We start from the raw sequence: 25,536 nt of genomic DNA, 5'->3' as shown, positions 1-25,536 counted from the left end.
AATAAAATATAAAGTTAAGAATCCCTATCAAAACACCAATAGCATATTTCAGAAATAGAACAAATAATAATGAAATGTGCATGGAACCACAAAAGACCCCGAATAGCCAAAGCAGTCTTGAGAAAGAAAAACAAAGCTGGAGGTATCATAATCCCAGGTTTCAAGATATACTACGAAGTTGTAGTAATCAAAACAGTATGGGGTACTGGTACAAAAATACATACATAGATCAATGGAACAGAATAAAGAGCCCAGAAATAAACCCATGCTTATATGCTCAATTAAGCTATGACAAAAGAGGCAAGAATATGCAATGACAAAAAGATAGTCTTCAATAAATGGTGCTGGGAAAACTGGACAGACACATGCAAAAGAATAAAACTGGACCACTTTCTGACACTGTACACAAAAATAAACTCAAAATGGATTGAAGACCTAAATGTGAGACCTGAAACCATAAAAATCCTAGCAGAAAACACAGGCAGTGATCTCTTTAATACTGGCCTTAGGCAAAAGCAACAAAAGCAAAAATAAGCTATGGGACTACACCAAAGTAAAAAGCTTCTGCACAGCAAAGGAACTTATCAACAAAACGAAAAGACAGCCTACTGAATGGGAGAAGATATTTGCAAATGCTGTATCTGATAAGGGGTTAATATCCAAAATACATAAAGAACTTATAAAATTCAACACCAAAAACCAAATAATCCAATTAAAACATGGGCAGAGGACCTGAATAGCCTCTTTTTTTTTTTTTTTTTTTCAGAAGACATACAGACGGCCAAGAGACATATGAAAAGATGCTCAACATCACTCATCATCAGGGAAATGCAAATCAAAACCACAATGAGATATCACATCACATCTGTCAGAATGGCTAGAATCAAGAAGAAGTACCAAGTGTTGGCAAGGACGTGGAAAAAAGGAAACCTTGTGCACTGTTGGTGGAAATGCAAATTGGTACAACCACTGTGGAAAACAGTATGGAGGTTCCTCAAAAAATTAAAAATAGAAATAACATATATTCAGTAATTCCACTACTGGGCATTTACCCCAAGAAAATGAAAACACTATTTTTGAAAAGATACAGGCATCCTTATGTTTACTGCAGCATTATTTACGATAGTTAAGATATAGAAGCAACAGAAATGTCCATTAATAGATGAATAGATACAGAAGATATGAAATGTGTATACACACACACACACAGGAATATTACTCAGCCATAAAAAAAGGGATGAGATCTTGGCATCTGCAACAACATGGATGAACCTAGCAGGTACTATGCTAAATGAAATAAGTCAGACAGAAAAGGCCAGGGGCACCTGGGTGGTTCAGTTGGTTTAGCATCTGACTCTTGATTTCGGCTCAGGTCATGATCTCAAGGTCATGAGACTGAGCCCGGCATGGAGCTCCATGCTCACTGAGGAGACTGCTTGAGGATACTCTCCTTCTCCCTCTGCCCCTCCCCCCCACCAAATCAATCAATCAAAAAAAGGACAAATACCATATGATTTCACTTATTTGTAGAATCTAAAAAAACCAAAACAAACAAAAAGCAGAAATAAACCCATAAATACAGAAAACAGATGGTTGCCAGAGGCGAGTGTGAGGAGGGATGGGCAAAATGAGCGAAGGGGTTCCAAGTACAGGCTTTCACTTATGGAATGAAGAAGTCTCAAGGTTTAATAAAGGGCACAGCACAGGGAATATAGTCAATGGTATTTAAAGCACTGTATGGTGACAAATGGTAGCTATGCTTGCGGTGAGCATAGTACAACATATAGACTTGTTGAATTACAATGTGTAGACCTGAAACTAATGTAACATGTGTCAATTATACTTCAATAAAAATAAAAATTAAAAAAGAACCACTTATTTAGAGGGTTATTTCTTCTAGCAGGCAAACTGGTAGTCTTATATTGTAGAAAGAGAATTTGTAGCCTCATTCATTTAAACAACAAATAGGCCCAATGATAGTGTTATATAAGACAGGATGTTAGAAACAGTCTCTGCCCTTAAACTTAACCCGCTGGTATGTGCTTGTTTTTATGCTGATATTTTTTTTAATTTTTTATTGTTATGTTAATCACCATACATTACATCATTAGTTTTTGATGTAGTGTTCCATGATTCATTGTTTGTGCATAACACCCAGTGCTCCATGCAGAACGTGCCCTCTTTAATACCCATCACCAGGTTAACCCATCCTCCCACCCCCCTCCCCTCTAGAACCCTTAGTTTTCAGAGTCCATCATCTCTCATGGTTCATCTCCCCCTCCGATTTCCCCCCCTTCATTCTTCCCCTCCTGCTATCTTCTTCCTTTTTTTTTTTCTTAACATATATTGCATTATTTGTTTCAGAGGTACAGATCTGTGATTCAACAGTCTTGCACAATTCACATTTATGCTGATATTTTTGACCACAGTGTACTGTTGACACTTACTACAAAAGGAAGATTATAAATTAACATCCATTTATTTTTTTTAAAGATTTATTTATTTGAGAGGGAGACAGCACGCAGGAGGAGTAGAGGGAGAGGGAGGAGGAGAGAAGGAGACTCCCCGCTGAGTGGGAAGCCCGATGCGGGGCTCAACTCCAGGACCCTGAGATCATGACCTCAGCTGAAACTAAGAGTTAGCTGCTTAACTGACTGAGCCACCCAGGCACCCCTCCATTTAATTGTGTATATATATACATTCTGGGGCATAAATTCTCAGAACAAAGCTTAGCACTAATGAAGCTTAGTTTCTGATGTGTAACACCCCATAAAATTACATATACAGTTAATTTTTAAGTTAAAATTAATAACATGTCGCTCGGGTAATGTACTTAAAACAGTACCTGCCACTATCTGCTTAAAAATGCTACCAATGGGGACACCTGGGTGGCTAAAGTTGGTTAAGCGTTCAACTCTTGATTTCGGCTCAGGGTCTTGAGACTAAGCTCCTTGTCGGGCTCTGCACAAAGCGTAGAGCCTGCGTGAGATTCCCTCTCCCCCTCTCTCCTTGCCCCTCCCCCCCACCCAACTTGCACTCACTCACTCCCTCTAAACAAACAAAAATGCTACCAGTTATTAATAATATTAGTACAGTCACTAAATATTTATATTTAAGATATAATTTGATACTATTAGAAAGGAAATGAGAGACCAATACCATAATTTAAAATTTTCTTTCAATCACTAAACTGGTCAGTCCCACAAGATTTAAATAAAACCGTAGTGTGTGTGTGTGTGTGTGTGTGTGTGTGTGTGTCTGTCGCATGCTATATGGGACAGACTTTATCCTGATATTTAATAATCTGACAGTTAACCTAATAATCTCCCAACCAAGTACTAACCAGGCCCGACCCTGCTTAGCTTCCGAGATCAGATGAGATCGGGCTCTAATAATCTAATAATCTAACCAAAAATGAGAGATTAGGATGTCAAGCGAAATTCTAGTTTGTCCTGCCTTTTAAGGAATTTTCTCTTCATCAATTCAACCCACATTCAAACTCATGGACACAATCCCTTCTGACTCTGTAATTACTGTACTTATTTGAATCCTTTTTTTTTTTTTTTGGCCTCTACTTTTAATCATTGTCTCCATTTTTGTTTTTCCTACTGGCCAACATCCATTTTTCTTTCTTAGCTCAAACACCACCCCCTCTATGAAAATTTTCCTCCCAGCTCTGTGGGGAGTTGCTTCTGGAGTTGTTTCCTCTTGAGATCTCAAGTGCTTTGTGCTTATTTTATCATAATTCCATCATTAAAATTCACTGTTTCTATGTCGTTTTTCCCCTAGACTGTTAACTTCCTGGAGGTAGACTGTTATTTATTTTTATATATCTCCTTGACATTAGTTCTGGATTCATTCTCCTTTCTTCCCATCAATCCCCAAATATTATCTGGAGCGGCAAATGTGCCTCTACAGAGACTACTTGCTATTTCCCATCTGCCTCCTTTTTTGTTACATGAAATGCAGATGTCATTGGTAGAACTTCCAAAGCCAAGTGGCTTGAAAGCATAAGAATAGGAGCAACACTCCAGGGAGGTAGAAGGCAAAGTTAGAAGAAAAAGCAAACTCCAGCCCTAGGCTCTGGGTATTGAGAGAAAAATAAATACTTGTTAAAAAGTCACTATTTTTCAGGTATCTGTTACTAGTAACTAAACACATTCCTTACTGATATACCTAGGTAATCAGTAACTGTTCAATAAAGCATTCAAAGAATAAAATTTGCTAAAAATGAAATAAGCAACCAGAGGGGAAGAGGTGGTGGGATGGGCAAAGTGGGTGAAGGGGAGTAGGAGACACAAGCTTTCAGTTAATGAAATGAATAAACAGGTCATGGGGATAAAAGGTACAGCCCAGGGAATATAATTAATGGTATTGTAATAGCATTGTATGGTGACAGACGGTAGCTACACCTGTGGGGAGCACAGCATAACATATAGATTTGCTGAATTACTATGTTGTACACCTGAAATGAATGTTAACATTGTGTTTCAACTATGATTCAATAACAAAAGTTTTTCCATCAAAAAAGAGACTTATGCAACTAAAAAAAAAGAAAAAAATGAAATAAGGAACTTGTATAGGACCATAGACCCCAAAAGCACTCCAGAAAAGCTCACTAACTGTTCTACATGGTGAGGCCATGACATCTCCTCTGTGGTTAGAAAGATAATGGTCCCGCAGACAATGCCACACCCACAGACCCTACTGAACTGATGCTCCCTGAAAGGGCCCTACTGAGATCTCTGTGCACTGGAATCAACGATATAAAGGATCTGCATAAAGTCAGGAGAAAGACAGTCAACTGTCCAGAAATACTAACAAACACAAAAAGAGAGCTTAAATATAATAGAACTTCAATAATTTAAGTAATGCTGCCACCATGTGGCACTTACTCCCCTCTTCTAGAAATAAAATTTTGTAAAGAAAAAGATGATTGTTCCCCTGTGCATTAACTTTTTGAAACATAAAAACTATAAACAACTTTAGTTTGAAATACCAGCCAGGTTTTCTTAGGGTGAACTACATTTAAATGCGAGAGCGATGAAAGTTCTAGGAAGTCTTAAGAACTCTGCTTCACCATTCCTCTCTGCCCAACCATGCCATCTGGGGACGAGAATCAAAGGATGTTATTGTTTGGACCAAGATACAAAAGAGCTGTAAATAATGCAGATATATATTCAAATCAAAAGCCTCTAAAATGCTTTCAGCTTTTTTCTTTTAATTTGAGGCAAAATGTCAGCACACGGTACACAGAAAAGGTAGACGAACCTGATACACAGGAAGGTTTCCACGTTACTCTAAACCCTCAGGAAGACCAACTAGGGAGGTTATCATGTAAAAAGCCTGGATCAGGTATGTGGCAAGAAAAGGAGTGGGGGCGCCTGGGTGGCTCAGACAGTTGTGCATCCCACTCTTTGTTTCAGCTCAGGTCATGATCTCAGGGTCCTGAGATCAGCGCCCCCATCAGGCCCCCGCAGAGGGCACTGCGCTTAGCGCAGTCTGCTAGTCCCCCTCCCTCTCCGGCTCCCCCCACTCCCTGCTCACTTGCGCACTCTCTCTCAAATAAATTAAAAAAAAAAACAAAACATTTAAAATATAAAGGAGTTATGTTACACTTAGTTGAAGATAACCACTTAAACTTAGCTGACAAGATATTTTTGAGTCCTTCAGAGGCCAGTCTTTAAGGACAATATGAGAATGCTTCATGGGTGGGTCTGTGCCTATCTTCTTCACCAGGACAGCACTGGTTCCTGACATTATGTCTCACACAAAATAAGTGCTCGAGACACTTACAAAATAAGCTTGTTTCTATCACACCTGGTGTGATCATTTTATTCTCTAGTAAACATTTTTCTAATATAATGCTCATGTCATTTGCTTAGCAAATCTCTATTTTCCCTAAAATGGAACCCAATCTCATTCACATTATTGCAAATTCTGAATTAAAACATTTTTATCACACTGCACTTGCTACCATCTTTCTCTTAATAGTAACAGTTAACATTCATCTAACACCTGCATGTCAGGGATTTTTTAAAATAACATACCATTTAATCCTCACAAAAACTGTACAGTATACATTATTGCTCCCATTAAGTAGGCACCTTAAGCCTTAATAAAGCAGGTAATCATAGCTGATAAGGGGGGGGCAGGATTTGAACCCAGAGATGTCAAGCTCCAAGGCCCATGTTCTTTTTCCACTCAACATCGCCTCCTTTCCAAAAAGACCTTGGAAGGCTTCACGATGTGGAGTGCAAGTAATTCCTCTCCTCTCAGACACAAGCCCATCTTCTCTCGGCAACTATCTTCTATCCCAGTTAAAAGAGGTACTGGCTTCTACAGGAAGTGAGCTCTTGAACATAAGATATTCAACCGCATAAATGTAACGCTTCTTTCATTTGCCACTCAACACTCAGCTTCATTTGTATAGATGGCCCTTTCATAGAAACCATTGACATTATTTAAAGAACACTGATGTAAGTACAATGACACATATTCTAGGGATATCTCAGCCACTATTTAGCAATGTGTAACTTTTCACACTTATGAAAAAGATGACTTATGACATCAGTAGACATCAGAAAATTCAAGTTTTAGTCAAGGCTCTGCTGCTTGTTCTTTTGAATCATATTAAGCACCTACAATGCATCAGACATTGGTTGAGGCATTTTTAAAATATATTTATTTATTTATTTTAGAGAGAGAGTGTGTATGTGTGTGTGGGCGGGGAAACAGAGGCAGAGTGGGGGAGACAGAGAATCCCAAGCAGACTCCCCACTGAGTGCAGAGCCTAACACAGGGCTCAATCTCACAACCCTGAGATCATGACCTGAGCCAAAATCAAGAGTCAGACACTTAACTGACTAAGCCACCCAGGCGCCCCTGGTTTAGGCATTTTTAATACAATGGAGAAGAAGGCATTTTTATACAATGAAGAGTCCTGACTTTTATGGTATGTCTATTCTAATGAAGGAAGACAGGCAATAAACAAACAAGAAAAATATCAGGTAGTTACAAGAGCTTATGGTAGGCAAAATTCTAAGATGGCCCTTAAGACCCCCACCCCTAGTGTACACACACCTTCTCTCAGTTATTCAATCAAACCATAATCTAAATGTTACTGTATACATAGTCTACAGATTTATTAAGGTCCCAAATCAGCTGACTTTAAGAAAGGGAGATTATCTTCAGTGGCCCTGGCTTAATCAGGTGAGTCCTTTAGAGTCTAGGCTCTTCCTGGCAAGCATGAGAGGGAGGGACTCCACGTGAGCGAGGTTGACTTACGGTTTTGTTTTTGTTTTTCTGGTTTAAGTTAATCTGTACACCCAACGTGGGGCTAGAACTCAAAACGCCCAGATCAAGAGTCGCATGCTCTACCAACTGAGCCAACCAGGTGCCCCCAATTTCTGGCTTTGAAGATGGAAGGGGCCACCTGCCAAGGAACGTGAGTGGCCTCTAGGAATTCAGAGGGGCCCCCTGGCTGACAGCAAATAAAAGAAATGGGAACTGGAAAAGAACTGGACTCTGAGCTTCAAATAAGAACAATGTCTGACCAACACCTTGATTTTAGCCTTGAGAGACTCTTAAGCATAGAATCCAGCCATGCCACGCCCAGACTTTATTCTAACTAAGGAATTGGTAATAATCTTCATATAGCATGATAAGGGAATCATCTCTGGATAATATTCTGTGTGTCCCAGACTATCCATACCCCACCAAACAGTAATGATGACGAACAGAGCTAACAGTTACTTATTCCTAGATACCAGATCACATTCTAGGATACACACATCCAGACACATGCATTGTGTGCACATGCCTATCTTCAATCTTTACAACCACGCTGTCAATTAGGTATTATGCAGATTTTAAGTAAGAGTCTGTTGAATCCAGAAATGGTAACTGATGCTGCAGCTCTGTCCCTCATCTTGAGGGCTCTGTGCCACAGGCTTTCTGTAGTTTTAAGAAGGATTTATGAAAAGGTTCTTTCCTTTTGGCAGGTTTAGACTTCCTGTTTGGTTGGAGTCTTATTTGAAAACAGCACCCCAACTTACACAGAACCATGAAATTTTTGTGTGCAACACCACATACCATCTATCTGACAGTAGCTCGGGTGCTGCTGTTTAAGGCACGATGAAGCGATGACACACGTGTAAGACACCAGGAATATGACACAGGACGGCAGGCTGCTGCGTCAGTGTGGATGCAGCACGGCACGAAATACTGGGTGGCAGACGGTAAAGCCAGCAAGGTAGGGGCCTACAGAAGGATGCTTGGATTTCATCCTGGAGGCAGCAAATATTATTTCAGGGTTTTAAAAAGGAAAATAACATCAGAGCACTCTGGCAGCATGGTAAAGACTGGACTTGACTGGGGTGATGAAGCAGGCACACAAATTAGAAGGGATGAGATTTATGAGTAATATCCAAAAGAAATGGTCACTGAAAGTGGGCATTAACCGGGTAAGAACAGTCAAGGATGAGTCTCCTATTTTATTTTATTTTATTTTTAATTAATTTATTTTTTTTTTAAGATTTTTATTTATTTATTCGACAGAGAGAGAGACACAGCGAGAGAGGGAACACAAGCAGGGGGAGTGGGAGAGGGAGAAGCAGGCTTCCCGCGGAGCAGGGAGCCCGATGTGGGGTTCGATCCCAGGACCCTGGGATCATGACCTGAGCCGAAGGCAGGCGCTTAACGACTGAGCCACCCAGGCGCCCCGAGTCTCCTATTTTAACCTGAGTACTCTGGGTGGGTGCTAATGCTCCGACTGAGAAAAAAATATAGAAAATGGATCTGGAAGACCTACACCCATCAGTCTTTAAAATCTTTTTTTCACTATACTCATTTTACTGATGAAGAAAACTGAGATCAACAGATATTAAGTACTCCAGAGTAGGCACCGGCACTTGAGCCCAAGTCTCCTGCTGCCTAGTCTTAAGCTCCTTCCATGAATGGTAATGCCTCTTAATGAGTTTTACTTTGCCTATTTTATGAACTCATGAATGGAAATCAGAGATTTTAAAACCAGAGAAGTCCCCTTCTGTATATTAACATACTAACAACTAGGGCAGTATTTTTACAAAATAAGTTTTAAATACTCACTTCAAATTCTTTCACAAAATAACGGGTTTCACCTTGAATAACTGGTCTGTGATCTAAAAGCCTTGAATGAATTTCTCCAAGGTCTATAAAGACAAAATGAAATTCAGAGTTAATCCACGCTGCGTGGTACAATCTCTAGTATCTCTAGTTTGTTTTACTCTTCCCAATTCTCATGAATAGATGTAGGTTAAAATCTAGTTTAGACTGGACCGAGAGGAAATCTCATCCACTGCCAGTAAAACAGTATGTACTTCTGAGAGCAATTTGGCAATATCTGATAAAGCTCAAGACATGTATACCCAGCAATTTCATGCCCTAGGTGTCCCAGAAAAACTCTTACACAAATGAAAGACATTTATAAATGTTTACTACAGCATGAGTGTAATGTCAAAAGAAGAAGAAAAGGAAACAATCTAAATATACTTAGACAATGGAATACTATAAATCAGCAGGTAAAAATGAATACACTAGGGTTACATTTACTAACATGGATAAATCCCACAAATATAATTACGCTCAACAAAAAAGCAAGTTTCAGAAGGATAAAGTCATTTTATATAAACTTAAAAAATATGCAAAAGACACTTCCTGTTGGGACACATACCAAAAGCAATAAAATTAGAAAGAAATGCATGAGAACAATAAATAGCAAAACCAAGACAGTGGTTACCTTTAAAGGGGAAGGAGAGCAATGCAATTACAGCAAGGTACCCAGTGGGCTTTGAATGTTTATTTATTAAGATGGGTGGTGAGAGTGCATTACAGGTCTCTGTACTTTTTTTTTTTTTTAAGACTTTATTTATTTATTCGACAGAGAGACACAGCGAGAAAGGGAACACAATCAGGGGGAGTGGGAGAGGGAGAAGCAGGCTCCCCACTGAGCAGGGGGCCCGATGTGGCGCTCGATCCCAGGACCCTGGGATCATGACCTGAGCCGAAGGCAGACGCTTAATGACTGAACCACCCAGGCGCCCCACAGGTCTCTGTACTTTTTGGTAAGTCTGAAAAAGTTAAAGTTAAGGGGAAAAGTGGTGAATTTTAAACTGTTTTTGTTAAGTCATTCTATTCATACTACTTTGTAACAACTATATAGCTTAAAAGGTAAACCTCAAAACTCCTGGAGGAAATTAAATCTCCAAATAAGAACATGTACCATTCATGTTCATTTACTAGCATAACCTGTTCCTCTAATTTTTTTATTTTTGCAGACACGCAATGGGGCAATATTTCCATTCTCTAAGGAGTTTTAATAGGATACATATTGGGACGTATGCTAAGTAAAAAAATATAAAAAGAAGTATTACTTCTGCTTAAGTTCTTCAATGACTCATTACCCAGAACACTTCTGTAATTCTGTAAGAAAATAATAGGAGTTCATTAAAAAAAAAAAAAAAAGTTCTATTCTAAGTTTGGGAATTAGATAAAATCAAGTTAGACAGGTTCCTTCACCTCAGATCTGCTGGGAGTCTATAGTTTACTTATATCAACTATTAATGCCCAAGTGAGGGCTACAGTATGCAGAAATGTGTGGACCTTATTTGATAAGAGAACCTATGTGGCAAAGAGTATCTGTTCACATTTCAGTAAACACCAGTGTCTCTGAAGCACAACTAGCCAACAGGCTGAAGTTCAAGCCTCCTAGTAGCCACCCCCCCACCCCCACCCCGCCCCACAGTCCTCCATGTCTGGCTCCAGCCACCCTTCCCCCCATGTTGGCAATTCTGAACTACTTGCAGTTTTCCAAAAACATCATGCTCCTCACGTGTCCTTGCCATAGTTCATGCTCTGGAACCCCTCCCCAATCCCTGCTCTTCCTTCAAAACTGCTCAGACATCACACTTCCTCGAAATTTTCATTCATTCTATTCAGCTTCCTCCTAGGTCTCAAGGAGAGCCCCCACTTTATGCTCCCAAAGCACCAGGGGCAATTACTTCTATCATACGACTTACTATGTTGTCCTAAAATTGTATCTCTCTTCCAGGGAGTATCTCAGACACCAAATTATTTATATCATCCACAGAAGACATATGAGTTAACATGTATTTTTCTATGTGATGGAGAAGCCATTAAGCCTTGTTGATTTGGGGAGCCTGATATAAGGAGAACTTATTTGACCTTTGGAGAGAGAATTCAATTCTGTTTAGAAGTGGATAATGATCACTTCTAAAACCCTGACTGGGCCCCAAAATTTAAGAGAGTAAAGATCTAGGGAGAAAATACACATGACCACAGAAATTAAGCCACTAACTAGTTTTGTTATAACATTATAACAACAAAGCAAGCACATTACAATGCAGGAGTCTCAAGGACTAAAATTCTCCAAATCTGATAGTGCAAATATAAGTTACAGATTTTCACATAAGTTCCACCCTAACCTTATTACACGCAAAGCATTCTTTCATTGTTTGATATAATCGTTTGTCCTCCAAAAATTCATACTCTAATGTGGGAGATGGACAAAAATCCCTTCACACAAAAGATAGAGATGAGCACTTTAATGGAAGATCAATATGCTGCTCTGTGGCTATGGAACAAGGAGAAACGGTCAATTGAGATCTCTCATTATCTAATAAAAGAAGTTTCTCCTCTGGCCCTGAATTTCCAGGCCTTTAATGTAATATCATATGGAACAATTTACTGCAATTTTTCTGATAACGTCCCTTGCATCACCAAACAGATGTTACTCTTCCTCACTACTTCTCAGATCCATTACCTCGTTTTCATCCCTCCTTGTCTCACTAGGGCTATTCGAACACAGTCACACCTCTCTGTAACCCATTCTACAGAGTTCTTGTCATTTGCAGTAGTAATGTTTATAAAGTTGCCTCGAACACTGAACTAGCAAGTACTGAACGACTGTTCCTAGAGGAAATATAGGCTTAGCTTCCTGCAGGCCTCTGATCACATTTCTGTCAAACCAAAATGCCATTTGTATTACAAAGGTTTACCAACATCCTTGTAAAACATGCCACTCTTGGCATTCCAAAATCTGCTCTTCCAGCGTAACAATTTCTCTTGTATTAACACTTACCAGTTATTTTTACCTGCATAACCTACTTCACCTGCAAGTCAAACATTTTTCACACTGTCCCAACCATGAAAGTGTGGCCAGCCCTAGACCAGAAGGGTTTAACATTTTCCTGACCTTATCCAACCGACCATGAATTCCTTTGGCTTTCAGCTTCACAACAATGCTGTCCACTACGCTCTCTCAATCATCTCAGGAATCCACAAATTTAGCTGCTTTCCCATCACTTCATCACACACTATAAATGTTACTTTGGCACTTTCCAGACTGGCCTAACACACAAATTGGTGAATTCCCTTCCTTTTTCTGGATTGTTGACATTTAACATTTACCTCGCACCAAAAGCACTCTAACTCATACCTGAAAGAAACTTCTCTAATACAGTATTTTCTCTGTAAGGTGCACCACAGCTTTCTTGTGCTGAGGGAGAACTCAGCACTACACCTTGGGGATCCTTTTAAAAAGCAAAATCACCATCAAAAAGCACAAAAATGTGAAAAATATGGCACTAAATAAAAAGCAAAAAGGACACTTACAGTATAAGAGCTAAAACAAAAAGCAGAGCATTGCCTTGTTCAGTCTCTACAAATGTGCATGTAGGGAGACTCAAATTTTTCTCTATTCTGTGCATGTGGGAATGACTATGAAAACACCATCAGTACTGATTTTGGAGTTACAAATTCATTTTAGCAATTAGACAAATTCACTAACACCCAATGCACAAGATGAGGATCCACAGTTATCTGCCTGAGTGCTTTATTTAAAATGTAAATCTAACCACATGATTCTTATACTTACTGCTGGATAGTTTCCTGCCATTCAAGAAAAAGTCCAATTCCCTAAAAAGGCGAGAAGTCTTCTATGGTCTGATTTCTACCAAACTCCACCTCTCTCAGAGTCACACTGTAGCAATACATGCAGCTTCCCAAACATGCCATGCTTCCACACCTTTGCTCATGCTGTTCCAAACTAAGTCCAAAATAGCCTTGCCCTCTTTTCTTAGCTGCTCACACTTGACTCTTCAAGACTCAGATCAGACACTACAGTGTCCAGGAAACCCTCCCTGTTTCCCAGTCCTTACCTCCTAACACCCAAACCATGGGCCAGAAACCCTTAAAGACCCAGGGCACAAGTACTGAAATCATTTATTTATGTTTCCCTTTCACTAGACTCTGGCAATAAAATTCAACAATGATCTGTTCACAACGATGGTCTTTAAATAAGAATGAACTAAAAATAGATTTTCAGAATGAAAAGAGTGAATGGTTCCGTAAGAAAAGCCACGGAAATTCTGGACATATTTTTAATTAAAACCTCAATTTTCAATTAACTTGAAAAACTTTCCTTGAATTACCTTTAAAAAAAATAATATATGAAAATTAAAAAAAAAAAACAAAAAAACCCTATGCATCAAGGGATACAATCAACAGAGTGAAAAGGCAACCCATGGAATGGAAGAAAATACATGCAAATCATCCATGAGCAAGGGGGTTAATATCCAAACTATATAGAGAACTACAACTCAATAACAAAAAACAACCTGATTGAAAAATGGGCAAAGGACTTGAATAGACATTTTTCCAAAGAAGATATACAAATGGTCAATAAGCACATAAAAAGATGCTCAACATCACTGATCATTAGGAAAATGCAAATTAAAACTACAAGAAGGACTTCATACCCATTAGGAGGGCCACTGCCAAAGACACAAAATAACAAGTGTTGGTGAGGATGTGTAGAATTGGAGCCCTTGTGCACTGCGAGTGAGACTGTAAAAATAGTGCAGCCACTACAGAAGGCTATATCGTGACTACCCAAAAAAATTAAAAATAGAATTATCATTTGATCCAGCGACTCCAGTTCTGGGTACACATACACTCAAAAGAACTGAAAGCAAGGACTCAAACAGATATTTGCATACCTATGGTCACAGCAGCATTATTCACAATAACCAAAAGGTGGAAGCAACCCAAGGGTCCATCCAGAGATGAATGGATACATAAAATGTGGTCTATACATACAGTGGAATATTATTTAGCTTTTATTTTTTTATTTTTTATTTTTTATTTTAAAGATTTTATTTATTTTTTAGAGAGCGAGCGAGAGAGAAACAGCATGAGAGGGGAGAGGGTCAGAGGGAGAAGCAGGCTCCCTGCTGAGCCGGGAGCCCGATGTGGGACTCGATCCCAGGACTCCAGGATCATGACCTGAGCCGAAGGTAGACGCTTAACCATCTGAGCCACCCAGGCGCCCTTATTTAGCTTTTAAAAGGAAGGAAATTCTGACACATGCTACAACCTGGATAAACCTTGGGGACATTATACACAGTGAAATAAGCCAGGCAAATACTTTATGATTTCATGTGTATGAATTACCTAGAGTAGTCACATACAGATACAGAAAGTAGAACGGTGGTTGCCGGGGACTAGAGGGAGGGGGAGATGGGGAGTTAGTGTTTCATTGGTACAACGGGTTTCAGTTTGGGAGGATGAAAAGTTCTGAAGATGGATGGTGGTGATGGCTGCACAACAATGTGGAGGTACTAATGCCACTGAACTGTACACTTAGAAATGGTGAAGATAAATTTTATGTTACATGTATTTCACTGCAATTAAAAACATTTTTAAGGGGCACCTGGGTGGCTCAGTCGTTAAGCGCCTGCCTTCGGCTCAGGTCATGATCCCAGGGTCCTGGGATTGAGCCCCGCATCGGGCTCCCAGCTCCACGGGAAGCCTGCTTCTCCCTCTCCCACTCCTCCTGCTTGTGTTCCCTCTCTCGCTGTGTCTCTCTGTCAAATAAATAAATCTTAAAAAAAAAAAAAACACAAAAAAACCATTTTTAAGAAGCAGTTCACTTAAGATAGCACATATAAACATTTATAATCTAGCCCTAACACTCACGCACCACTCCCACACTCCTAATCAGATTTAAGAGACAACCTGAAGTCTAGAAAAACAGCCACAGCCAGCTGTGTTGAAGCTGTCTACAGTCCTGACAGGTAAGGTTAAAGTGAAATAGGCAGCAACCAAAAGACGTCATTCTCTTGGTAGTGAAAGGACTCTGGCATCCTACGAGGGCTTCAACGCTGCAAGATGTTGGGACAGACAGGATCAGCATTGGATTAAGAAAGGATAAGGATAAAAAATTAAAAAAAAAAAAAGGATGAGGATGAGAAATTCCGTATCTAACTGGCAAAGATCCTGCTACAGGAAAATAGGGTTGTTGTGAGCTTTGGGAATCAAGTATTCGGGTTCTGTGAGAATCCAGGATGTAACCTCCTCAAAGCGCAAAGCAGACAAGACAAATGGACATCTCTACACGTGTACGGCGCTTTAATGTTTTAAGATGCTTTCATATATGTTATCTCATTTATTCCTTGCATGACCCAGGAGCAGAGTAGGTAAAGCAGACCACCCAAAGTCACCCAACTCTTAAGCGACCTGCCGGGGGGTGCAGGCCCTTCCCGACACCCAAGCTCCATGCCTCCCTAAGCGTTACAGGACCGTCGTGAAGCAGCGTCCAAGGCAGCTCCGCGCTCAAAGGTCCCCCGCTAGGGAAAGGGTAGAAGGGGCGGGGCCCAAGACGCACATCCGCGGCTTTTTTGAAAAAGTAAGAGGGACTGGGTTGGTTGGTTGTTACTGGGAGGCATCTGGCGTAGGAAAGCAGGCGGGCTCTGGCCACTACTCCCCCAACCTCCCACGAATGCAAGGCCGCCCGGGAGCTGGGGGGCGCCCTGGGGAGCGGCCCTGGGTCAGAGGGCGCCGCTTGGGAGGTGGAGTAGCGCCGAGCTCCACCACAGCGATAGCCCTACCACTCCGTACCCTTGATAATGAGATGCGCTGGCGAGCCCGCGGTCCCCAGCGAATCCTTCTTCTTGTCGCCGCCGCCCGGGGTGGCCTCACAACCCACAGCAGTCTCCGTCCCTCCGCCACTCATCGCGACCTACTCCGCCCACCCGCCTCCGCGTTGCGCCTGCGCAGACCTGCGCTGCCCGCCTTCCGGGCGCGGGTTTGGGGCGTCATCAAAGGGCGTAGGAAAAGCCGAGTCTACCCAGCGGGCAGTTGCGTTAGTGTAGCCAGAGATGGGGACATCAAGAAGCAGATGCCGCCATGCTGGATTAGGGCAGATAGCGGCCGGAATTGGAACGTTGTTGTGAAATTCTGTTATTTCTCCTTAAATTCGCTGGAATTTATTCTGGTTTAGAGAGGGTGGGGGAGAGGAGATGCAGTCGCAGAATAATATTAATAGTATTAGAAGTATATTATCTCTGTTATTACCTGCCACCAATATTTTATAAAGCATTTTGACGGGCATTGCCACGTTTAGTCATCATAGCAACTCAGGGAAACGGTTTTACTATTTCTTTTTAACAAATGATGAAATAGGGTTAAAGTAACTTGCCCAAATCACTTAGGCTCATTCGTGCCCATGTGAAGAAAAAACAAATTTGTTCTTGGTATTTGTATGTACAAAATTTCAACCGGTTGTTATATGGTCTAAGATAAAATACATGTAATTATGGAAGGGACTGGTTTGCTAGGCAGCTTTGAATTGTGGTCATGAAATGTCAACTTTGGAACTGCATGTATCTAATTGCTGCGGTTTGTTAAACTCCATAAAGTTCATCTTGTAATCTCAGTAAGTCTTCATGTTTGTTCAAAGTACAGACAATGTGCAGCTTTGCAATGGCTTCTTCACCTCCTCTGCTCATCCAGTGGTTCTTTCTAAGAATCATCTAGTCTCGGGGCGCCTGGGTGGCTCAGTTGGTTAGGCGACTGCCTTCGGCTCAGGTCATGATCTTGGAGTCCCGGGATCGAGTCCCGCATCGGGCTCCCTGCTTGGCGGGGAGTCTGCTTCTCCCTCTGACCCTCCTCCCTCTCATGCTCTCTGTCTCTCATTCTCTCTCTCTCAAATAAATAAATAAATCTTAAAAAAAAAAAGAATCATCTAGTCTCCCCTTGTCCCTCTCTTTCTGTACAGCCCTTACCCTCCAGGATCTTGCAGTCTAGTGCTGAAGAAGGAATATAAGACAACGTTTAGAATATGAAGCCTATAAATGATAGCATTGAGGAAGGTACAGTACACATGTGGGACACCTGGGGGTGGGAGGTGGCCAGGAAAGACTTCCCAGAGGAGGCACCTATTTGTCCTCAGAACCGAAATGAAGAGATGTTGGTCAGGTTGGGTGAGAAGAAGATGGAAATTGGGGTTTTCTAGCGAAGGAAATAACAAGCCCAAAGGCAAAGAGGCATAAAATAGATGAATTAATGCATGAAATGTACTCTTGATTAATTGCAAGTTGTTGAGTCTGGTTTGTAAGCTTTCTAGTCTCAATTCCGTTCCCTCAGCTTTAGCATCAACCTCTAGAAAATGTAATTATTTTTTAAAGCCCTTCATTATTCTCCCCACTTCTAAATACTTTTCTTTTTCAAGTTTTCTTCTGCACCTGCAAGCCTAAATTTCCTTTCAGCTTGTCTTCTCAGTGTCTTTGAAATACTGAAAAATCTGAAAAGGCTCCCTATGGCACAGTGAGGTTAATGCTTCTTCCACATTGATGTGGCTGTTAAGTATGCAGATTCCGGGTTCCACATTCAAAAATTCTGTTTTAGTAGTTGTGGGGTAGCAGCTACCTCCCCTTACCCAACTGTTAATTGACTATAAGTGATAGAAGAATTTTGGTGCAGTAGTAAAGACTTCAGAACCAGACAGAACTGGGTTGAAATTCTGGCTCTGCCTCTTGCCTTCAGTTCCTTTGCTGTAAAATGGCAATAAAATATCCATTTATAAGGTTGTGATGATTAAAGAAGATAATACCCATAAAGCACTTAGTACAATTCTTGGCGCATAGCAAATGCTCAATAAATGTTATTATGACTACTATAACCTCCTCCCTCTCCTTTTAAAGCCCTGTAAAATCTGTTCTCGTTCTTCTAATCCACATTTATCCCACCCACCACTAAAATATCTTGTACTTTTTTTTTTAGCACTTTACAATTTATAAAATGCTATCAAATATCATATGACATGTCTCTTGATCTTCTCATGAATCTAGTTGAGGTAGCTATTAAAATACCCACTTTGATGAGTAAACTGAGGGTCAGAGAACATGCTAGAGTATCCAAAGGTGACTGCAGTGATTCCTTCCCTCCGTGTGTACACATGCAACATGCTGCTCAGGTGGAGTTGGTCTCCCCTCCCCTCAAAACTGGCAGCTTTGTGACTTGCTTGGATAGATAGAACATGGTGGGAAAAATGTTGGGCTGGTGTTGGGCCTTGAGACACCTGGTGGTTTCTACTTTTGCTCTCTTGTCAGGAAGTCCAGGCTGTCCTGCTGTAGGAAGGTCATCGTGTGGAGAAGCACTGGAAGATGAGACATCACATGTAGAGAGAGGCTATATGGGTGAGAACGAGCCAGCAAGCAGTCAGCATGAGGCCACAGATGTGTGAGGGAGCCATTCTCGGCTCTTTTCATCCCAGCCATCAACCTTTTTGAACGCAATCTCATGAACTGCAGTGGAGCTAATAACGCCACACAAGCCAGAAAACTGCCTACTCCTGATAAGGGAAATCTGTGTCCTAAGATGGCCGACCGACCCATCAAGGGAGTCCCAGCCCTTGCCCCGGGCCTCTTCTGGGTTCTTCTCCCTGCCCAGCTTCCCACACGTGCCAAGAGTGCCTAGTATGCGGAAGTAGAAGTGTATAAATTACCCGCTTTGTGCTCACGGCTCAGACCTTTGGAGACCACTCTCCTCTGAGCCTGCTGGCGTTAAATAAACCTCCTATCCTCCAAGATCTCTGAGTGCTGCTTGGTTCTTCCCTGGGGTGATGCAATCCAGGTTCCATAACACTCCAACCACAGTATTGTGAGAAATAATGAATTTTGTGGGGGGAAATAATACATGGTGAGAAATAGTAAATAAATAAGTTCACTAAATGGTGTGTGTTTCAGTTATGCCCATCTCTCCTAGGTAGGATTTACGATGGGTTACAATGATCCCTATTCTCCCATGAGATGGCTCATAGCTATCAAATAGCAGAACCTTCGTCAGAACTCTGGTCTTTAGACTACAAGGCTGGTGCAATTCAACGTAGCAAAGCCCAGTCAGCTAGGCGGGGTCTTTCCACTGTGCCATGACTGTGCCGGGCATATTTCTGCTGCTTCTCTTTAGACACTCCCTTCCTGGAATGCTTTTCTTGCCCTTTCTGCCTATTCAATTCAGTAAACTTTATTTATGTTGTATAATAAAGAATTGGGCTGATCTTTGTTCCTGGTTCCTTGGAGATAACCTCTAAATCTTTGGAATATCTCAAGTGATAGCAATGTCTTTGTTATTCGTGGTGGCCTGAGTTTATGCTAACGAGGTCACTCCCAAGGGCCCTTGGATGGTTTCAGGATGGGAGCTGGCCATGCTTGAAGACCAACGTGTGATTAGAGGGTTGGGGCTTTGAGCCATGAAATAACACTGACTTCTGGGGAGCGGAGGGGGATTGGGGACTGAGTTCAGTCACGTGGCCAATAATTCAAGCATCCATGCCTAAGTAGTAAAACCCCAATAAAACCTCCTGGACACAGAAGCTCCAGTGAGCTTCCCAGTTGGTAATCTCCCACTGATGTATCTAGAGGATGGGGCGTACTGAGGATACAGAAGATTCGTGTTTCCAGAGCTCACCCCATGCATGTACTTATTTGGCTGGTCCTGATTTGTATCCCTTACAATAGAACTATAATCCTAAGTACAGTACTTCCCTGAGTTCTATGAACCATTCTAATGAATTACTGAACCCGAGGAGGTAGAGTGGGAACCTCCAAAATTTGTAGACAGCTGGTCAGAAACACGGGTGTCTTAGGAACCTGGAGCTTGTGCCTGGTGTCTAACGTGAGGGCAGTCTTGTAGAGAATGGTGTCTGTTACCTGTGGGTGGGGTCTAAGCTAATTCCTGTAATCAGTGTCAGAATTGTGTTGCAACTGAACAAACACCTACACGGCACCCATGATATGCCAGATAATGTCGTAAGTGCTCACACATATTAATTCATTTAACCCTCATGTCAGTCCTTTGAAGTAGGTATTATTGTTATTATTATCCTCATTTTACAGATGAGGAGGCTGAGGCATAGAGAGGTTAAATGACTGTCCAACTTGCAAGTAGCAGAAACTATCTTGGTCCCTGTGCGTGTGTTTACCTGTAGATGGTGGGTGAGGAGAGAGTGAGGGAGGGAGATTGGGAAGGAGGGAAGAGAGAAGCCATTCTACCTCTAAAAGGACATGTGGGCTGTAAATTTTTTTCATTCAAACACATTTAACAAGTGTGTAGTGAGCACTTTCTATGTACCAAGTGCAGTGCTAGGAGCTGAGATACAGGGGTGAGCAAGACTGCTCAGCCTTTTCCTTCTCTCAATGAGTGTACAGTCTACTGGAGGGAACAGTATTAAATCACTATACAATTACTTTTCTGCAATTCTGTTGCTTAGAGTCTGCAGATAAATGTTCTAGCTGTTTGATTGTTCTGTTCTGTATATCACTGAGTTATACTGTTGTCTGGAATGCTTAGGTCCGCAGCAAAAAGTCAGAAAAGAGTCACATGAGCAGTGCTGTTGCACGATGCACTTCAGCGAGGATTAGGGCTTCTGTGCGCATGTCCTTGGACTCTATGCCATCTTGCCAAAGGTCTTGTGTCATCTCTTGTTGTCTGGATCCACAAGGTTTTTCTGTGTTCTTAAATTAAACTTTGAGATAATTACGGATTCTCACACAGTTGCAAGAAATAATAGCTTCCTTTACATTTCACCTCCTTTTCCTCCAATGGTAACATTTTGCAACTGTTAATATCACAACCAGGATATTGACATCAATACAATCCATGGATCTTATCCCACCTTTCCCATTTTACTTGTATTCATGGGTTGTGTGTGTGTGTGTGTGTGTTTGGCTCTACACAATTCTTTAAATATTTATTTATATATTAACGGCGGGGTGGGGGAGAGGGAGAGGGAGAGAATCCCAAGCAGACTCCCTGCTGAGCGCAGAGCCCCATGTGGGACTCAATCTCACCACCCTGAGACCATGACCCCCTGACCTGAGCTGAAACCAAGAGTCAGATGTTCAATGGACTGAGCCACTCTGACGTCCCTGGCTCTGTACAATTTTAGGTTGTAGGTTCATGTATCCATCATCACAGTCAACATATTGAACAGTTTCAGGGCCATAACGATCCCCCGGGTGCCTTTTCGTAATCACACCTACTTTCCTCTCTGTCCCCATCCCAAACCGTGGCAACCTATAATATATCCTCCATTTCTAAAATTCGGTGTTTTAAAAAAGTTATTACATGCATGGAATCATACACTAACTACTTCTGTGTTTTAAGGATAGCTGTTCTCACCATATTATACCTACAAGATCATTTTCCAGAGACTCAATATCAGACATTTTTCAACCATGGAATTGTAAAGGGATTTTTCCAATTATTGTGCTTTTTGAGAGTTAAGACTTCTAAATCATGGAAATAATATTAATTTAATAGGAATAAAGTTCTGACTTCAGGGTAATAGCTGCTACAACCATATTGAAGCTTATGAAAATTAGAAAATAGAAATAAAATGAGCACTTAATTATATACATACTGAGAACAAAATTGAAATTCATTCCTTGGTATAAGCTCATCAAGGATAAGCATAACTGGGGGAAGGGACTTCCTAAATTTATTTTGCTTTTTATCATATCTGCTTCCTGAGATTTCCTCTGGCACATTTTCTGTTGACATTACTGTTTATCCCCTTTTGTCTAACCTATTTTTGAAGCAGATGAAAAAAATTAAAAATGGAAGAAACTAACGAAAGCAAAGGAGAGAAAAAGACTAGAGGGTCTTTGGGGGTTAGATGGTAAATATTACTACATATTCATCTCATGAAGTTTCGGGAATGCGCCGGGCACACTAGACTTGAGATTTTGGTGGAAGTAGCATGTTGTGCTCTGAGATCAGCTGTCTTCCAGGTGGCAACCACTCAACAGTCCTGTCCTCAATCCTGCTTCTTACCCCTGCAAATGCTTCTGTTGTAGTTACACCACTTGGGAGAACATGAGGCACCCAACTGCAGGGCCACCACAAAGAGGATCTGTGCTCCTGTGATGGGGCTGACTAGTCAAAACGTAGAGAGCTCCATCCCCCCACTGGTCAGACCTTCAGAAAATGTCGCAGAAGTACCAGCTGTTGAGTGATACAGCTACTCTATGCCTGACTGTCACCCCAGCTTTGGACAGGTGTACTACAATGGTCCTCGTGGTATGGTCACCACACTGGACCTCTCAAATCACATAAACTCAGATTGGAGCCTAGCAACGTGTGTTTTGAGAGGTGCTAGGTGATTTACCACGCACGCTAAAGTCTGAGAACCCCTACTTTAGCGTGATATCCGTTACGCATTCCCCAAACTTCTGACAATGATAGTCAACTCTAGAGTTCTTTTATCCAAGTGAACAGGGCTCAAGTTAAATGCTGAAAGCAGTCAGAAACTGCAGAGCTGATGAGGCCAGCCAGAGGGTTAAAAATCTCTAAAGTGACTTTAAGATAAGGGTGTGTGTGTTGCAGAAGGTCAGGAACAATGAGACAGTAAGGGACTATATTACGTGAACAGACTGGTTCATGGACTGCACCAAAGAAACTTTGGAATTGGTAATCCGATGACTGGAAGTTTGTGGTCTTGGTCAAAGCAAGCCTCTGGCCTTGTTGTTCAGAGCTATGCCTTGTCAAATTAGTTGTGTGGCTACTGTATTTCAAGCTTAACTTGGACGGACAGGCCTGCCAGGCACAAATTTCTCAAGCAGATGATGTTAGGGGGGACAAGAAGTATCCACCGCTAGACCGTTAGGACAGATGACACTCAGCAGGAATGGCAAGCCAAATCTGCAGGATCCATAATACAATTGGCCAGCCCTAGGGACCCAGGCTCTTTGAAGTGGAAGAGACAGCATGCATGAGCCATCACATTAACTCACCAGGCTGGAAAAGATGCAGAGCTTTCATCCTCCCCACAAAGATTAAAATGTTCCTAAAGGAATCACGATAATGGAAGCAGAAATCCTTGAGACAGAATAGCAAAAATAGCCAAGATCTCAAATTCTCCTGACTTCCTGTCTACCTTCTTTGGGCCTCTCTCGTAAGTGAAAGATGAGTTTTGCTAGATTAGGTAGCAGTTGGAATTAGTTTTATTCACCAGCGGTATTGGGAATAAAGGCAGAGCCTGCAGGAATGTGGGCTCCAGCAACAAGTAATCATTATTGCAAAATCAAATTCCCCATCTCGTCTCTGATATGCCTGTATGTAACCCTAGAGCTGGGCTTCAAAGTGTTATAAATTCAGCATACAAGACATGGAGCAGTGGGATATAGAGCCCCTTGTGTATTTAAAAGCTCTGCCCAGCAAGAGAGATATATGATGGTAACTTTCTCCCCATCGCTTTTGCAATAAAATTCACCCAGAGCTCCAGGAAGTTAGGAATGTAATTCAGCTTCAATAAATCAAGACTAAAATTAAGATGGCCATATATGTAGCAGCCTGCTCAGGTGTATGGAGAATTTGCAATTTAGTGCCCTGGTAATGGGTAGGAGCAGATTATCTAATTATGGAGAAAAAGAAGAAATATTGCTCTCTGGGGTAAAAAGCTAAATGCTCTAATCCATTAAACCACCACATCTCTGCCAAAGCTAGATTAATATTAAAGTTCATGTAACATCTGACTTTTTTTTTTTTAAAGGAATGAAGTCAAATGAAAAAATATATATAAATGAAAAAGCTATACTTCACAATAATTCTAATTTGACTTCTTGTCAAATAGTTGCGTATTTGATCTTCCAGTGTGATGTATCTGTACCTGATTATAATAGAGTTCCGTTCTTTCCCAACAATAGATCTGCTTAAATTTTTATCAACACATCCTGAGGTTTTTCTGGAAGGACTTTCAGCAGGGCTCTCATGTGATGCCCTGCAGTAGGTGAACCTCCCATTCATTTTGCTCCAACCTTCCTGCCTTCATCCTTGCAGGAGACCTTATGTGCTTATCACTGACTATGCTTACCTATGGCTTCAGATTTAATTGGGTGGAGCCAATGGAGGACCTATGTTTAACAGGGAGTAAGTAAAAATGAGAACGCCCACATATCTGTTAAAAACCTCAGTCCAATAATCTTATTGCTGAGTCTGGATGGGGAGGGAGTGGAGTTTTAACCAGAAAGACAGGTGATTATGTCATTCTCGAAGCTATGTTACTTTTCCTACCATATTGCAACAGCAGCTACTTGAGGTTTAAAACCACACAACTTCATAAAATACTTCATGACATCTTATCCTTTGGATAGAACTGTGTCTAAAGGCAAATGACCTTTTGATATTGCCTCCAGCCCTGTTATTTCTCTTTTGTTTTAAAACTAGTGTTCATTTCAATGAATGAAAATTTCATGGATTCTGGACTGATGAAATGTTCCTTCTCTATTTGAAATTTTTTATCTGTTCTTAAAGTTGCATGTGGAATAAGGAGACAGGGCCATGTATCTACTCAGGGCAGTCAAATCAACCCCTGTGTATAATATGGTGACAGATTATGTCCTCTGCCTCTGAAATTGTCCAATTCCCACTCACTCCAGCCATGGTTTAACTGAGGTGTTGGTTAGCGTGTGGGTTGGTCTATGCCCTCATCCTAACTCCTCAATTAACGTGAGATAACTTGAATGTGTAGTGCCTGGTACAGAGCCTGCAACAGAGCAGGCATTCAGTAAATGGTATCTGATTGCTTCTACTTACTTTCAAGCAATGCTGAGTGGCGGCAGCCTCCCAAACTTTACGTGTTGTTTCAGAAATTTGGTCACAGACCATTAGATTGTAAATGTGAGCAGTAATGTCACTGTCATCCTCAGGGACAAGCAGTTTCTGATACATAGTAGGTTCTAAATAAATATTTGAGGGATTATTGAATGATCAGTGATGCAGACTTCTGAGAATCACAGAAAGAAAATGGTTTTAAAGGGGCATTCACTTTTCAGAAGAAATAGCATGCACAAAGATTGCCCCACTTTTTTTTTAAGAGTTGTCTCACTGTTCTTTTAGAAAACAAAACAAAACAATGAATAGAACGGTCCCTTTTTTTGAACAGCTTGAAAGATGAGAGGATCAGAGATTTTTAAATTGGTAAGTCATAAGACAAATGCGTGTTTTACCAAAATCACGAGATGTTCTGCCCACCTGTGTTATCTCAGATGGGCTCATGCTGCACAGGCACCTCAGGGGCAGCAGAAGGGGACTTAAGAATTAGTTTAAGGGGGCGCCTGGGTGGCTCGGTCGTTAAGCATCTGCCTTCGACTCAGGTCACGATCCCAGGGTCCTGGGATCAAGCCCCGCATCGGGCTG

At 41.3% G+C, this 25,536-nt stretch overlaps 1 protein-coding gene and 1 long non-coding RNA gene across 12 annotated transcripts in view; one reads left to right on the top strand and one right to left on the bottom strand.

Moving 5' to 3' along the window:
* The window catches only part of BLOC1S5 (biogenesis of lysosomal organelles complex 1 subunit 5), a 126,421-nt gene extending 110,306 nt beyond the window's left edge, over nucleotides 1-16,115 (bottom strand). For 10 of the 11 annotated variants that reach the window (XR_010413507.1, XR_010413508.1, XM_064597187.1 and 7 more), the window contains exons 1-2: nucleotides 15,958-16,115; nucleotides 9,109-9,191 (exon numbers count right to left, since the gene is read on the bottom strand). Coding sequence is in view for 9 of the 11 variants with exons in the window: in XM_064597187.1 (XP_064453257.1) it covers nucleotides 9,109-9,191; nucleotides 15,958-16,072 (198 nt within the window). In the remaining 2 variants the exon portion in view is untranslated. Of the gene's footprint in view, nucleotides 1-8,094; nucleotides 8,289-9,108; nucleotides 9,192-14,770; nucleotides 14,942-15,957 lie in introns of all 11 variants that reach the window. The other variant, XM_064597189.1, reaches the window with a different exon arrangement.
* A 35-nt stretch (nucleotides 16,116-16,150) lies between these two features.
* LOC123836893 (uncharacterized) lies at nucleotides 16,151-19,077 on the top strand. The gene is made up of 3 exons (XR_006789109.3): nucleotides 16,151-16,774; nucleotides 17,117-17,210; nucleotides 18,450-19,077. It is a non-coding gene; the product is annotated as an uncharacterized LOC123836893 (long non-coding RNA).
* Nucleotides 19,078-25,536: the final 6,459 nt, after the last annotated feature.

The sequence above is a fragment of the Mirounga angustirostris genome, unplaced genomic scaffold (genome assembly GCF_029215605.1).
Source record: "Mirounga angustirostris isolate CCGP_5_RB_7025 unplaced genomic scaffold, mMirAng1.0.hap1 SCAF_8, whole genome shotgun sequence".
NCBI classification, from domain to species: Eukaryota; Metazoa; Chordata; class Mammalia; order Carnivora; family Phocidae; genus Mirounga; species Mirounga angustirostris.
This window is presented reverse-complemented; position numbering and strand designations above follow the sequence as displayed.